Below are 17,572 nucleotides of genomic sequence, written 5' to 3' on the forward strand. Positions count from 1 at the left end.
ACTGTATTGTCCCCTTCAATAAATGGGTCCCCCTTTCTTCTTTTTCATTTTTTTTTTTTCACTTGGACCCGACCCATGCCCAACTTGGATTTTAACATACCAAAACTCGAACTTCAGTTAAGTTTTTTGGGTTCTGCAGTAATTCCATTGGAACATTATTAGTGTTTGCCCAGACCCAACCATGAGATAAATGGGCCAGATCAAGGTCCTACACCCATCCCAACCCACTAAAATATGACTTGGACCTGACCCACATCTAACCCAATTTTAAATTTTAATGGATTGAACGCAAAGACTGAGCTCAGGGTCTTTCCATGGAACATTCTTTGAGTGAAAAACCACTTTCCCAGACCCAAACCATGAGAAATGGGTCGGATCTGGTCATCCCACTCCCAGACATGACCCATTTGATAAATGAGTCAGCTTGTTTTTTGTATTATTTTTTTATTTTTTTAATTTTAATCCGACCCACACCCAAGCCAAAATTTACTTGATTGGGTATGATGCGAAATCGAACTTCAAATAGATGTTTTGGACTACAGAGTAATTCTGTTGGAACATTATTTATCTGAAAACCCATTGCCCAGGCCCAACCCATGAGATGAAATGGTTGTATCCGGGTCCTACACCCTGACCCAACCCATCAAATGAATGGGTCAGCTTTTTAGACTTGGACCCAACCCACAACCAACCCAAATTTTAATGGATTGAAATCTGCAGCCAAAATTCTGAGGGTCCAGCTAAGATGGTCTGACAAGATGAACCCTTGGGCAACGAGAGTGAACCAAAAGCTGCACCCCATCAAAAGAGTCTGCACTGAGCGAAAAACTGTATCAAATCCAAAAGATACATCTTAAAAAGCCTTTTATGAAATAAAAGAGTGGAATCTGCAGCTTAAAACAAACCTAAGGCCCTGTTTGGTTGCCACTTAAAAATGAGCTCATCTCATTTTAGTTAACGGTAATTATGTGCTTGAGATTTCAGCATTGATTAAAAATTATCTTAATAGCCCAATAATTTCGATAAATTATGATCTCCAATCCATAATTACTGTTGACTAAAATGAGATGAAATCCTTCTTTGCGTGACAACCAGACAGGCCTACAGATTGCCAGCATTTTTTGTAACATAAGAACTAAGAACAAGGGCAAAGGTATCGATGCGAACACGAGGCAAATTTTAAAAGGCAAGATTTTCCTGGCCTACTTCCATGATTTAGAGAAATTACAGCCAATAACCATTTCATCTATTCCCACATTTACAATTTTTTTTCTTTTTTGCTTTTTGGGTAAAAGCTTAAGAAGAATCTACATGCCAATTTAATCACATGAGAAGCTCCAAGACGGTTTTGGCACATTGATTTTATATACAACTTACAGAAAAACATGATATTCAAAGCCTGTGTTCGTTAATCGCATGAAGCTCGCCTGTGATCTGGAAGAGCAGAACCGTAGAGATTCGATGGCTTTTAGCCCTGTCAAAAGATTTAAAAAATAATAAATAAATAAAAAAACCAATGTTATATCAATCCAAAATTTTAAAAAAGGGTGTTCTGCTAATGGGACAAGCGTTGTCAAGGAACAACCAACTTGTGTGTGCCAACATGACATTCGTGAAGCCCAAGCTGCCTGTCAGGTGGGACTCAAGTGTCGATATATGGTCCTGATGATCACGTGGACAACATGTACAAGTTGTACGTGTGTGGCTCATCTGAGACAGTGGGATTTACATGGAAGGGCCCACCTGATGAACGGCTTGAATCTCACATTTATATTTTCCATTGCAACATATTATAGTAATAAGAATGAACATGTCAATACTTGTTCTCTCAGGTTTGCTGCTTACATACTCAAAAGGAATTACATCATATAAGGGGCCGTATTTTACTCATTAATGGTAGAGGTGCAAGTTGGGCAGGTTGGGTTGGGTTCAGGGTTAGCCCAAGCCCAACCTGGCCTCAAGAAGACTCAATCCACAACCCGAGCCAACTCAAATTCCAACCCAACGTGCCTGACCCAAAACTGACTCAAATTCCTCTATACTCAATCCTAACCTGACCCGCCCTGACTAGAGCCAACCCAAATAGCTACAATCGTTCCTAACTGGACCTAAATCCGGCCTAAATATGCTCAACCCAAGCCCAGCCAGATTGGGTTGGAGTTTCCCAACACTAAGCCGACCAGAGGACCCTCACAACCCGACCTGAACTTGGGTTGGGTCTTGCAGTCCTAATTGACCGCATTGTTTCTTTTGTTTTTTTCTTTTTCAAAAAAAAAAAAAAAAAAAAAAATTAAACAGTTTAGCCTAATCATGAAATCAGGGATAAGAGTTGATAAATAAATAATAAAAAAAAAAAGGAAAAGAGAGTACCTGTCTCCTCCTCCGGATCTGTAAAATATCTAGTGCACATGCCATCACGTAGCAGGGCAGCAGAAAGCCAGTAAACTGAACAAGGGAAACCTGATAATAATATTTACTCAGTTACAGTTTTACTTTTGCCCTTCCATTCAAAAATAGCTTGTAGATGGGTACGTATCAGTAATCATCTGTGTATGTGAGTAAATAACCCGATGCGGCTCATTAGCACTATATTACAAGAGGAATTACATGCTCCTCAACAAAAATAAGAGAAACTTTGATACTCTAGCAGTGTGACGGTTGAAAGGCAGATTAATTACATAGTTCAAATCATGGTTCCCGATTTAGATAGATGATAAATCAATTTGTTAATCACGTCAACATATCCTCTTGAAACTCCATTCTTTCCCAGCACCCACCATATTAACTCTATGGGGGCCCTATCATAAGCTTTCTCTACGTCAATAAAGACCATGTGGAGATCTTACCTCCTTTGCCTATATTTCTCCATCAATTGTCTAAGTGGGAAGACAGCTTCAATGGTAAACCTCCCTAACAGGAAACCAAATTGATTTTCTGATACATTCGTCTCAATACCTTAGTCTTTACTCCACTCTTTTCCAAAGTTTCATATTGTGGCTCATAAGTTCAATACCACGATATGTAAGGAGCAGTAACAAATGTGAAGAGCATTAGTGGAGAGAAAGGGGTTCTCAATTACTGTAGGCATGCACCAGGGGTTGGCATTAAGCCCGTATCTTTATGCATTGGGTATGGATGAGTAAACAAGGCATTTGCAAAAAGTGATCACATGGTGTATGTTGTTTGCAGATAACATAGTTTTAATTGACAAGGCAAACTGAGTAAACACAAAGCTAGATTTACAGAGGGGTTCTTCAGAATCTAAAGAAAACTAGTTGGACCAAAAAGAGTATATGGAGTGCAATTTTATTTATTTTTGGAGGGCTCTTTTTTTTTTTTTTTTTGTGGGGGGGGGGGGGGAATGATTATCTTGTGTCGATAGTTCATGAGAGTGGAGAGATTGAGAAAGATGTTCCACATACAACTCAAGCTCAATGGAGATGTGACTCTTTAGAGTTTTATGTGATCATCATGTACTCAAACTGAAAGGGAAATTTTATAGGGTAGCTATAAGACCAGTCATGCTTTATGGTATAGAATGTTGGCCAGTTAAGGAACAACGAGTTCATACAATGAGTGTACCAGAAATGGGAATGTTGAAATGGATGAGTGGCAGGACAAGGAAAGATAGAACTAGAAATGAATGCATTTGCAGCAACTTAGGAGTAGCACTAATAGGTAATAAGATGATGGAAAGTAGTCTTAGATGGTAACGAGTCAACAGAGACCAAGAACTGCACCAATTAGGATAGTTGGTACAAGTTGAAGTAATGCAGGGGCATTTTCACACTGGGCTCGAGTGGGGTCGCCTGTTGGATGCAGGGGCACACTCGGGGTGGGTGACCCATGCGATTTGGGGCCCACAGGGGAGGTCTCGTGTTCGAGACTCCTCATCAGGGGTGATTAATGCGCATTTCACATCGGGCTCAAGTGGGGTAGCCCGTGGGATGCGGGAACACACTCGGGGTGGGCGGCCCATGTGATTTGGGGCCCACGAAGGAAGTTCAATCGAGGTCCTAACCCATGAGATGTGGGGGCCTGGGCTATGAGATAAAGGGATTAATTCGCCACACTTTAACAGTTCGAGCTTTTAGAGCAAGTGGTTAATTGTCCTGCATCAAATTGGTATCAAAGCGAGAGGTCTTGTGTTCGAGACTCTTCACCGGGGGTGATTAATACAGGAGCATTTTCACACTAGGCTCAAGTGGGGTTGCCTGTTGAATGCAGGGGCACACTCAGGGCGGGTGACCCATGCGATTTAAGGCCCACGGGGGAGGTCTCGTGTTCGAGACTCCTTACCAGGGGTGATTAATGCGCATTTCACACCGGGCTCGAGTGGGGTAGCCCGTGGTATGTGGGGACACACTCGGGGTGGGCGGCCCATGTGATTTGGGGCCCACGAAGGGGGTTCGGATGAGGTCCTAACCCATGAGATGTGGGGCATGGGCTATGAGATAAAGGGATTAATTTGCCACACTTTAACAGTTCGAGCTTTTAGAGCAAGTGGTTAATTGTCCTGCATCATGAAGGCTCTAAAAGGGCAAGGGAAAAGCCCAAAAGGTAAGAAAATATCTAAAGACCTTGCTCACGAGAAAATATTAAAGAGCAAATGAATAGCATTTGGTCTAACAATCAAATCAACCCTATTTATGTTCATTTACTTTTTTATGTAACTAATGATTTTCTAATTGAGGTAATAATAGATGCATTCGGCTAGAATACACTCTTTGGGTACCTAACCATATGGTAAAAGCTTTGAGACTGATGGAATGAGTCAAGCTAGGCCCTTAAACCACTGGGGATCACAACATACCACCACGCTTTGTAGCTGATGTCTGCAGATGCCCTGTCTATAATGGCACTCTGGCTAATGTCCAGGTCACTCTTTCTGCCTTGGAGTGGTTCTCACTATGGCCTTCTAGGTAGCCTTTTCCACCTTGTCTCAACTTTCATTCCTGTCCAAGTTGCCTTTTCCATAGGTCGCCCCTTCTACGACTTGAATACAGGTGTTGCTGGCTTTGATACCAAATTTTAGGTATCCATCCCTTTGCCAACAAGCTCTAGGACTGATAAAACACATCAAACTAAGCCCTTAAATGATTGGAGATTGTAAACGCAATAGAATCATTTCAAATAACATTATTAGTTATGTTGTTAACATGCACAGTAGTTTTGGAATGTGTACATGCTTCAAATAAAGAAAGAGATATTTGCTCATCACAAACAAAAACTACATATGCAAAGAAGACAGCAAAGCAAAATAGGTCCAAGCATTATTCAAAGACTTAAAATAACCAATCTTTAAGGAAATACCGCTATGTATTAAATATTCTGAATGATGTACAGTAACTATTATTGACAAGACCACAACTATAACAAACGATTTTAGAGAAATACAGTCAAAAGGTAATTGCTATAGAAAAAAGTGTAGTAATTTCACTAGTTTTAACTGTCATCTTGGAAATGGTGACATCTTTCTTTGGAGGGTAGGCTGATTCTTATCAAAGGGGCCCTATTGATCTCCCAATCTATTTCTTATCATTATTTAAGTGCCCAAAGGATGTGCAGACTGGGCTGGAGTGGCTTAGACGTGACTTCTTATTTTGGGGAGCAGAGGAAGAGAACGAGTTTCATTTGATGAAGTGGGACGATGTGTGCAACGTGCTTAGGGAAGGGGAGCAGGTTTTAGGAAGTTGGAGATTATGAATGATGCGTTTTCCAGATAAATGGCTATGGAGGTTTGGTACAGAGGAGGGTACCTTTTGGAAGGAAGTTAGAAAGTACGTGGTAGAGGTGGCCAGGAGGGGTGGTGGTGGATGAATGAGTCATCCTTCTGTAGAGCCCTGGGGATGTGGAAAGCTATCACCAGATTGGGGAGAAGATTCGAGGAAGGGATGGAGTTCTCGTCGGGTAATGAAACAAGAATAGAATTCTGGGAGGACGCGTGGTTGGGCGAGTGGATATTGCATGATGACTGACCAAGGTTGGCTAGTATGAATTTGAATGTCAGTGTTGCATTATGCTGTTTGCCTTGTGGTTCTGGGGTGGTCTGGACTCCTCTGTGCCAGAGGGATCTGTTGGAAGAGGAAGAATTTTTATGCTTGTCAAAGCGACTTTTGGGCATCTATCCTTCTCCTGTGGCTACTGATGGCAATGGTATGGCTCCGATAAGTCCACGAAAATTGCAGTCTGATTCAAGAAAGGAAGTAGCGCACACCTTCTCCCTGGGGTCCTACAGTGCCCCTCCCAAGGTTATGGCACTGACTTGGTTGATGGGTTGGAACAAGATGCTCTTTGGAAAAGGAGATTGACAATCATTAATATATGCTTGCTCTGTATGCGGAATGAGGAATCGGTCTACTATTTCTTCATTCATTGCCCTTTTACGAGGAAGTGTGGAAGAGCTTCCTGGGTCCCTTTGGGCTTTGTGGGTGATCCCAAAGTCAATTAAGGGACAGCTTCTCTCGTGGCATTGGGGTGGGGTTGTTAAGAATGGAAGGATGTGTTGGAGGCTGGCTTTATTGGCCGACATTTTGGCCTTATGGGGGGAACATAATAACTGATGTCTTCACAATCTTTGTGGGAGAGCATCAGAGGTATTCAAAAGAGCCAAATTGGATGTAAAGGAATGGGTCTTGATTTCAATTGCTGGTGACAATTGGGATCTCTTGTCTTTAGAGGGCTGTTTTGTAATTCTTTTGGCCGTTTCAGCCTGCTTTTTTCAATAAAATTGTAACCTTTCAAAAAAAAAAAAAAAACACACTAGTTGTGTGACTTCTGCATTTTTGCAAGAAGAGATCAAAGAAATAATTTATGACACATGTCAACATGGCATACACACGCACGAGATATACAGACTCAGAAGAAGGTGCTTCTTGGAAATACTCCCGAGCCCATGGTCTCACTGATCCATTCAATAGCAGGGTTGTACAGATAGCTTAAATATAAAGCCATGATCATTTCCTTTCGATCCTCCATTTTCTTATGCTTGTGTGGCAAACTTGATCTACGTGATGGCTTAGTTTTCAGGCTAAGGTACGTTTAATACTTACCTGTCTTCAAGCAGCTATATGACTCACTAGAGAAAATAGGCCACTGACAGGGGAGTTAGGTTCATCCCACCTGTAAGGGTGGTTACAAAAAGGCTTAGGCCCAATGGTTGTGCAGTAGTATCATTCACACTTTTAGTTTGTAGGAGTGTGGGCAGGTGGGTCCAATCTTTGAATGATCAAGTTGTTGAAAGTATGCACAATTTGTTTTCTGAAGCATTTTTTAAGCATAAAAACTTTGAAGCTGAGTGCAATTGTTCACAAGGATGCAGTCAAGCAATTATACATATGGCATACATTTAATTAAAATTAAACTGTCCAAATCATGGGCCACATTTTTAGATGGTTCAAATAGGAAAAAGTAAAACTCTGAATTGATGTATTAATCAGCTGATTTGTGGACTTCTACTGGACAGTTAAATGAGGAACCGCAAATAGGCAAAAAGAACAAAGTAACATCAGTCAGAGGCTGGGATCATCCAATCAAAATCTAATATTCGCCTTACAGCCTATTTGCAGTGGGTAACCTAATTCTCATGATTTAATTTGAGTTCATGCATGCCATGTGTACAAATGCTGAAGGCATTGGCGGGAATCAACACAATTTCCTCCTGAAATTTGTTCAATAAATACATGGCTAATAGAGAGAAGACAACAGGAGCTCACATTCAACCAAGAAAAAGGCCAGAAGGCCCAGAACTATACAGATAGCACATTCCAATTGGGGTGTTTTTTTTTTTTTTTTTTTTTTTTTTTTGAAATGATGAACAACTTTATTTATAAGGGCTGAAGCCAAAAACTTACAAAGGAAAATAAAAACACAAAAACCCAATCACAACTCTTGCCACGAGACAGGAAAGTGATTTATAGCAATATAATTTGCTGCACTTGCCCAGGCAAACACATCCAAAACTCGCCCCTTGTGATTCCTAAAGCAACGACTATTTCTTTCCATCCAAATATTCCATAACCCCATTAATAAACTAAGGTACCAGATTTTCTTCCCCAATTTAAACCCCCCCCCCCCCCCCCCCCCCGCCATGCCAAGCCGAGAAGAACTACCAAATAGAATTTGGGATAGCCCATGAAACTCCAAACAATCATACAAAGCTCAACCACGCCTTTTGAGGCAAGCAGGCAATGAATGAAGAGACGATCAACCGATTCCTCATTCTGATAACTAGTGTTCAAAATATCGGTATCGTGTTACATATCACATCTTTGGGATCCAAATACGTATCGGTTATCGCACGGGATAGCTCGTTTGTATCGGGTAATTTATCGCACTTTTTGGGAAACATTGGGAAAACGGTTGAGTTTTTCAATGAAACTTCAGGGATTGTTTATATATATATATATATATATATATATATATAAAGCACTTTTAAATCATAACATCTCAAAAAATAATTGCACATAATAGGTTTTCTTTATATAGGGTCTTAAGCTATGCCTTGTCTGACTAAACTAATGCAATTATATTCAAATTGAATGCATAACATTTAGAGTGTATGTGATGATTATTCCATCAAACACTCCTGAATACTTCGAAATTAATCTCAATTCACATATGGTTGAAGGGAAATTTCCAAAAAATAAATAAATAATAATAATATTTTAATAATTTTTAATTAAAAATGATTTTTATTTTCTGAAAATTGACAAGGACTTAACAAATCAGTAGATCAGGTCTCATACATGCTTGATTTCATGTTTGGAATGCAACATTGCAAGCAATTTGGGAGAAATTGAAAAAATTCCAATTTCCCCCAAATCAAACCACTTACACTCATATTTCAAAATTAGTGTGTATGTGATGATCATTTCATCAAATACTCATAAATACTTCGAAATTAGTCTCAATTGACAGTTGGTTGAAGGAATTTTATTTTTTTTTTATTTAAAAAAAAACAACATGAAGAACCAATGGATTCATAACCATTTGACATTGATTTAAGATAATTTCAGAAAAAAAAAAAAAAGAATCGAAAATTGAAAATGCCCACCGGATCAAACATGTGGGATATATCCGCACTACCGATGTGTTTCATATCGCACAAGTGGGATACAAGACATATCGTGGGATATATCAGCCGATATCATCGATATTTAAAACATTGTTGATGACACATCAAACACATATCTGGATATATGCTGTTTGTGCAAGTTATCAATTGTAAGAACCATGTTCTTTCCAACTAGCCACACAAAAACCGCTACCTTTTCGAGAACCCATAACTGCAAACATAAGATGTATGAAACTCACCTAACTAGCTCGGCACCCCACTAACCATCGTATAAAAGATTTTACCAAAAACTGGACTTTTCTTTTAACCACACCATCAAATCTGCTTTTAAGCTTATAGGATGGACTCTAGAAATCACTTCTAGATGTCTGATTAGATCTTCCACCTCTTCACCAAATAGTTTCCAGCTACAAGGTAGAGTCCAAATTACTTCCTCCCCAATCATGGAGAAACAATGATGCACCGATATATTTGCATCTATTGAGATGAGAGCTAATCGAGGAAACACACTACTCAATCTCTGATCACCAATCCAAATATCCAATTGTTGGTCTGTTTAAGCATGAGGCCCATCATGTCAATGGCTTTGATAATTGAATCGTTGGCCCCACTTCCATAAACTAGGACTCATTCGGTTCTATAGAATCTTTTGAGCCAAGCCATTGGTGTATTTCAAAGACCAAAGTAATATTGACTACTGGCGCTTTTAAAATATATATATATATTGCAGAAAACATTTGATAAGCATTTGTTTTGCCTTTCCTTGTGGAAAGTGTCGTTCCAATGGGAGACATCACGTATTCTTGGTCCAACGGTCAAGAGAGGGTCATCATGTCCAAGCTTGACAAATTTCTTGTATCCGCTGATTGGGTGGAGCAATACCCGCTAGTGAGACAGAGGGGTCTTCCTTGGTCAGTTTCCAACAATTGCCCAACTTTATTGGAGGTGACTGAAGAGAACAAGGGCCCAAGTTGTTTAGATTTAAGCTCCTTTGGCTCAAGGTGGAGGGCTTGTACAACATGGTTAAAGATTGGTGGAATTCCTTCCAGTTGGAAGGCTTCACAGGCTTCGAATTTAACCAAAAACATAAGCTTCTAAAAGGAAAGTTATCAGCCTAGAAAAAAAGGAGGTTCTAGGGGAGAGGGAAGAAAAAGTGGTAAGCTTTCTAAAGGAAATCCAAGAAATAGATTTGAAGGAACAAGTAGGGAGCTTTTAGAAAACGAGAGAGCTAAGAGGGTCAAGCTTTCTAACGACTACATGTATTGATTCAAGGATTCAAATGGAGACAAAGATCCTGCACTACGTGGTTAAAGGAGGGAGATAGAAACACAGAATTCTTACATGGCATAGCAAGTATAAGGGCAATGGTTAATTGGATTTGTATTGTGACGGTGGAAGGTAAAAGACTGGAAGAGAAATAGTGTGTTGCGAATCCATTGTGCAATTCTATAAGTTGTTGGAAGAGGCGGCCTAGTTAGACAGCCTAGAGTTTACCTAGATTTCCTCGGCAGAAGCGGTCGATCTCAAGAGAGCAATTACCTTGAAAGAAGCTACAATGGCAATGGATTCTTTTAGGGAAGACGAGGCTCTGGGTCTGGACGGTTTTCCTTTCACTTTTTACAAGGTATTCTAGGAGGTCGTAAAAGTAGACCCGTTCAATTTCCTCTGAGTTTAGTGAGAGAGGCAAGATGTCATCAAAGTCGGCTGCTTCCTTCATCACTATCATTGCAAAGGTTGAAGGTGTCAAGAGTTTAGATGGCGTTAGGCCTGTTAGTTTGATTGAGAGCCCTTACAAGATTCTAGCTAAAATCCTAGCTACTAGTCTTCTTGCAGTGATTGATGGGATTATTTATGAATTCTAAGTCTTAAGGTTCCTTCGTTGTAGGGAGGCAAATCTTGGACAATGCTCTCATTGCTCACCAATGTCTCCATGTACACCACATGGACAAAAAGAAGGATATCACGTGCAAGCTGGACATTGAGAAGGCCTTTGATCACATGAGCTCTTAACTATACGTTGGGAAGATTGGGATGTGGGCCCAAGTGGGGGAGATAGATGTAAGAGTATGTCTGACCAGAGAAATTCTTTGCACTAATTAACAACTCTCCAAAAGATTACTTTTAAGAGATCAGGGTGTCTAAGGGGTGTCCTCTCTCCCATTTTCTTTTTGTGGTGGTGGTTGAGGCGCTAAGTAGAATGTTTTGTCAAGGTCAACCACTTGGGCTGATAAAATGGATTTAGGGTGGGTAGCGCAAGGCTCCAGATTTCGCATCTTCAGTTTTCTTATGACATAATTTTATTTTGTGATGTTGAGATTGAAATGGTGAACAACTTGAGGAAACTAGTGAGATACTTAGAAGCAGTATCTGGCCTAAAAAATAAACATTGCTAAGAGCGAAATGCAAGCAATCAATACCTTTAGGGAAGAGGTGGACAGGTTGGCAGGGGTATTTGGGTGCCAGTCTGGTTTGTTTCCGATCATATCTCGGGCTCCTTTTTTGCATTAGAAAACCTGCGAAGCACATGTGGGATAAAGTGATAGAAAAGGTAGAAAGGAGGTTGTCTACGAGGAAAAGGCCACATCTATCTTTGAGAGGGAGGCTTACTTTGATCAAGCCTGTTTTGTCAAATCTACCTCTATACTATATGTCTTTCTTCAAATGCACGGTGTCTATTTCGAGTAGTCTAGATAAGTTGAGGGACTTTCTATGGCAAGGGGCTCAAGTGAAGCAAAAGGTATATCTCCTAAACTGGGAAGAGGTGTGCAAGCTGCGTCAGTAAGGGAGAGCAGGCGTTAAGAGTTTGGAAAAAAAATAAAATGAATTGTGATATTCTTGGGAAATGGTCATGGAAGTTCGCCACGGAGGAAGGTAGATTGTGGAGGGAGGTGATTGTAAGTAAATATGGAGTTCAGGATGGGGATTGGTGGTAAAGAAGCCGTTGATGTACAGGGCGTTGGGTTTGTGGAGAGGGATAGTCAGGTTGATTAGTAAGGTTAAGGAGGCTGTCTGCTTCTGTTATAGTGATGGTAAAAGGCTTTGGTTTTGGGACGATTTGTGGTTTAGGGATAGACCTCTTATGGAAGTCTTCCTGAGGCTGGCTAGTTTGGCCCCGGATTCAGAAGTATCCATTGACTGATGTTTTACCTCTATGAGCGATATAATGGTATGTGCTCCTCCTTATAGAAGGAATTTGTCGAAGGTTGAAGTAGAAGAGTTTACGTGGCTGGTGGAGCTTCTTAGGGGCTTCACACCTTAGGGGGAGAGAGATTTGATGGTTTGGTTGTTGGACAAGTCCGAATGCTTCTATGTCCATTCCTTCTATAGCATGCTCGACAGTTCTGCATTAGTTGTTAGGGTGGCTTCTCGCCGTTCATATTGTCTTTGAAGCCCTCCCAAGGTAGCAGCCTCTGTGTGTTTGGTGGGTAGGAATAGGTTGCTAATGATCGACAATCTTCAAAAGAGATCAATGGTGCTAACTGCTACCCAATGGTTGCGTGATGTGCATGTGAGACACAGAGACGTTGGATCATCTGTTTATTCATTGGAGGTGTGGGTGAAAGTTTTACTTTTCATTTGGTTGTCATGGGTAACGTCGGGGACCATTGTTAGTCCCTTGCTTGCATGGCATGAGAGAGAGTTCTGAAAAAAGGAGAGTGGTGTGGAGATTAGCCCTCTTGGTGGTTATTTGGGTCATTTGGAAAGGAACAACCGGAGCTTCTGAGACAAGTGCAGGTTGAAAATGGATGTCTATAATAGAGCCAGGCTTGATGTTTTTAGTTGGGCATCTTGTTTTAGGGACTTTGGCCAAGATGATTGCCCTTTGCTCTCTGGGATTTAGTTGTTGTAATTCTTTGCGCTTCGGCTCTTTTTAAATGATATTTCGTTGCCGAGAGAGAGCTCTGGCTCTTTTTGAATGATATTTTGTTGCCGAGAGAGTAGGAGGAGTTTACTCTCACATGAAATGTTTATAATAACAATATTGGGTTTATAAAACTGAGTGCATGTGAGCAATACTCATTCCTGGGGGTGCAAATTCCTAGTTTGATAGACTTGTGTGGCCCTTAGCCTCACCCATACCTAACATTTCTCTTCGCATTATGTTCAATCTCCTTGCCGATAGTTTCCTTGGGCATAAAACATTGATGTTGAGTGAAAATTGGTGTTAGGAATCCTTAGTTTGTGCTTCTTTTGCTCTAAATCTCCTTATTGGTTTCCATTGGCACAAAGAGGTGGTGTTGGGTGAGAATTGGTTTTGGGCTCCTCGGCTGTGCAAGCAGTGGGGTGTTTTATGCTAGGCAACCATAACCCAGGGATAATGTGCTGATAACCTACACACTGGCTAATCTACCAAGAGGATAAAAATGATTTCAAATATGTTAAAGGATGAAGTTGTCAAAATGTTATTCCTGAACCAGGATGGATGCACATGAGTGATAGCAAGGAAGCTCGCGCAAGGTCCATGTTGTTCAATAGTACCACTATGTATGACTCTTGGCCCAAAATCAAGATGGTCCAATGTTTGCCTATACTGCATACTGGTAGTAGTATTCTTTCTTTCTTTCCTTCCTTTTTATTTTGGATAGTCCTGGATCACCAAAAAGGCTTATTATACATACATCCCAAGAGGTTATCAAATGTTATTAATAAAGAGAGAAATTGGGCAATGATTGAATTAAAGAAAAGTATATAAAAAGAGAAAATGGAATATGGAGAACAATTTTCATGTTCTACTATTTTTAGCTATATTTTTTTAAAAGGCTATTTTTAGCTATATTCTTCATTCTAAGGATAGAAGAAGCCCAGAAACTCATTTTTTACTGGATGCCTAAAGGCATTGATGTGGTGGCTAACATTTTTATTTTTCAGCAAGAGGAGAAAAAGCAATTGGCCTCACTTCCCTAGTATTTATCCTTTTCAGTTGAACTACTATTCTCATTGATAGAGAGCAAACATTAGCTGTTAGAAGTACTTTAATCCCTCTCTATTTTTTTTTTCTAATTTCAATTGTAAATAGCTCATTGCCAAAAATGAATGGAATATTGTACGGTTTAAAATCACAGTGTAAAAAAGAATGTAGTACACACAGCATGTATCTTTTGTTTTTTCAATTTGTTCTAAGAGACATTGCTCGTGGAAACTGTTTGACATGACAATTGCATTTTTTTTCCCCTTGTAAGAGGTTTGTTTTGGCAATCCTTTCAACCACAAACTGCACTAGCTTGACTACGCAAAGTCATGCAGGGCATGGCTGCAAGTAACCGAGCACCACATGAGCAGAATGTGCATGGGATCCACACTGTCCATCAGGTGCACTTCCTCATGTTCACCTTGGAAACTAGAAACTGGATCAGTCCGAAACTCAGATAGGCAAGACCATAAGGAAAAAGTTGGGATGGGAGCCCACCTGTAGTTGTGTATGGGCTCGTTGACTCACTGTGGTTATTATATGCCATCCAATCCATTCATATAACTCTTCTACCCAAGATTAAGGTACTCTCCAAAAATCACGCTATTATGAAACTCAGGTGGACCACACCACGTGAATTTAGAGGTTTTAGGAAGATTTAACAGTGTCTTGTTATGAAGCCTACCCGAGTTTAGGATCAGTTCAGGATCAATGCCTAACATGGTACGACAAACCTGACCTAATGGATCAGGTGGATTTCATCCATATGAAGTCGTCCATTAACATCAACGAATTGTCATGCACCAGTTCATGCTTATGACATTATTACCTGACACGTGCCTGCTGGAGAGCAAATAGTCTTATACCTCAAATATCTACAAATAATTAGGTAATAGTTTTCCTTTAAGTACCTGTTTCTGACTTTGGCTAGAAGGGGATCCACACTAATCGTGTTGGGGTTCAAATCATTCTAGGGTTGGCTCCCTCGATCTCTTTTGATGTGATCTGGAGACTACTGCAGAGTTGGAGAACTGAACAGAGGTTTCTATTAGATCAATGGTCTAAATCCTTCAATCTTCACTCATTCGCATACATGATCACCAATTCACCAAAAAGGCCAACACAACCTCCATCTCCATCACAAACAGCCCTAACCAAACTACCCCAACCCACCAAATCTAATCCAATCTTCCTCTTTATCATCTCCTCTAAAGCCAAGTAAGCATCACCTACCTTTCCACCTTCACATAACCCCACAACCAAGCTACTAAACGTTTGTGCACAGGGGCAATGCCCACTTGCCAACATCGCACTCAAGACCCTCAATGCTCTCTCGAACTCCCCAACTCAACAAAAACCATCAACCATCATCCTATATGTAGCCGCATTTGGCTCGCACCCTTCAAGCTGCATTTCAGACCAAGACCTTATAAGCCTCCACAGCTCTACCTTCCACACATAAGTAGTTTATCAAAATGTTATATGTAACAATATCTAGCTTATACCGCCTTCTTTTCATCTCGACAAGCAATTCTCTCATTTCCTCAATCTTCCCTCTCTTCCCACGATCACTCATCAAAACACCAAAATTAACAGGACGTGGCTTACACCCCTGATATTCCATATCAAACATCATCTTCTTTGCCACTGTATACTTCCCCATTGAACACAGACCGTCCATCAGCAATGCATATGTGACTGCATTTGGATATTTCCCTTCCCTAAATATGTCCTGAAGCAATTCCATCGCTTTATCCAATTCATGTTTCTTACCAAGAAACCCAATTAAGATATTGTAAGTAACAACCGATGGCTGGACTCCTCTCTCGAGCATTTCATCGAACATCTTGCACGCATCCTCGAATGCGCAGGCTTTGCAGTACCCCTCGATAACAATATTGAATGAGACGGAATTTGGTCGGAAACCCAATTCCGAAGAGCGACGGAAGAAGTTAACGGCATCCAAAAGGCGGCCAGTCTCAAAGAGAACCTCAAGGAAAGAGTTGAAAGACTGCAGAGTGCGAATGCAATTGAAAGTAGGCATTCTATGGAAAAGATGGACCGCACCATCGGGTAAATTCGACTCACCACAATGCTTGATGAGGGCAACAAACAGGGCCTCGCCACAGCGGATGTCAGCATTCCTGATACAATCAAGGAGGTGATCTACAAAATCGAAGCGGCGGGGCCGGGCGAGCATGTAGATGAGGGAGGAGTAGGAGGGGTAGTCGTGGTTGAAGCCCATGTTTTCATGGTGAGTGAAGAGGTGTAAGGCTGCATCTGGATCGGCGGTTTGCTTGAGCTGGGCCTGAAAGGGGTGGGGCTCACGGGGTTTTGGGGGCCTTGTCCGGGTGGGGTTTGAAGGAAGCTGGAGGTAGGGTTAATATGGGGTTTGTTTGATAGAAGGATGAATGGTGGGCCATCGCTTTCGATGGATCATCTCCTTCGTTCGTTTTTATGGCGGGACGATGATGGGGATATGGCGGGAAGGGAGGAGCGCGGCATTTGGTTCAACCGTCAAGAGGAAGAAAGAACAGCTGTACAGCGCTCGGATTCGGGTCGGTTACAACTGTACCCGGATCCGAAATCCTCGGAAGGAAATTGATGAGCGCGGATTGGGCACTCCGTCAGGACCTGCCTAGAGTCTAGAGACGGGCGCGGCTTCGGTGGATCCCCGGATACACAGGAATTTCTCACGAAGGCTGAATGGGTGTGACGGCAACAATGTTAGGTACGGATAACGAGACAGGACTTTTGTGGGTCCCACCATGATGTATGTGTTTTATCCACGCCATCCATTCATTTTAGCATATCATTCTAGGGCATGGTTCTAAAAATGAGGCAGATTTAAGTGCAAGTGGACCACATTACAGAAAATGTTGGTGATTGAATGATAACCATTTAAATGTTCTTCTGTAATGTGGTCTACTTGAGCTTTGGATTAACTTTTTTTTTTTTGCCGTCCTTTGAAATGATTTAAACTAATGAATGGACGGCCTGGATATAAAACATATCACAGTGGGGCTTAGAGTTTTAACTTGGAATCACCAATTATATCATGAAATTTGATCCAAATTTTGGAGGTGCAACCTGTCCTCCCTTCCAAACACGTGGGAAGAGTTATAATTACCTTCTTTTTCATCTTTTTTCTTTTCTGACCTTCAAGTCCCATGAAATACAGTATTTCAATCACAAGATACGGGAGTTTATTGTCTTATAAATTTGTAATAATTACAAATTTTAATATTTATCTTTTACTGGATAGGTAATTTAACCATCAATCTTGTGTTTGCATAGGACAGTGAAATCATAACGATAATACTTTAGCATTACAAAAATATCAAATTAATAATAATAATAAAAATACAATGATGTGTGCGTCTAATAGGAGATTTCCACTACAATAGATGATAAATTTGTAGGGATTGTAAATTCATTTATCTATCTCATATTATATCTACATTTGATTGCTAAATTATGTGCCAAATTATGTCTTTTAAACCAACTTGATAAAATAATAATAATTGTTTATACCAATTTTTTGTGCCCTGATGTGGATCAATAGGAAGATGTTGTGTGGAGACACT

At 40.6% G+C, this 17,572-nt stretch overlaps 1 protein-coding gene across 2 annotated transcripts; it reads right to left on the bottom strand.

The window, feature by feature from the left end:
* Window positions 1–456: 456 nt before the first annotated feature.
* On the bottom strand, window positions 457–16,682 carry LOC131240132 (pentatricopeptide repeat-containing protein At1g07740, mitochondrial-like). 2 transcript variants are annotated; one of them, XR_009168631.1, is made up of 3 exons: window positions 2,371–3,325; window positions 541–1,474; window positions 457–489 (listed from the first exon to the last, which is right to left on the bottom strand). XR_009168631.1 is itself a non-coding variant. In XM_058238195.1 (3 exons), exons 1-3 carry the CDS (start codon window positions 16,228–16,230, stop codon window positions 1,374–1,376), a joined length of 348 nt encoding a protein of 115 aa, XP_058094178.1. In that variant the 5' UTR covers window positions 16,231–16,682; the 3' UTR covers window positions 1,145–1,373. The 2 variants fall into 2 exon arrangements, 1 of the variants encoding a protein (XP_058094178.1); XM_058238195.1 differs by lacking the exon at window positions 457–489 and adding an exon at window positions 16,074–16,682 and having other exon boundaries at window positions 1,145–1,474; window positions 2,371–2,460.
* Between the last annotated feature and the right edge of the window lie 890 nt (window positions 16,683–17,572).

The sequence above is a fragment of the Magnolia sinica genome, chromosome 3, assembly GCF_029962835.1.
Source record: "Magnolia sinica isolate HGM2019 chromosome 3, MsV1, whole genome shotgun sequence".
Taxonomy (NCBI): domain Eukaryota; kingdom Viridiplantae; phylum Streptophyta; class Magnoliopsida; order Magnoliales; family Magnoliaceae; genus Magnolia; species Magnolia sinica.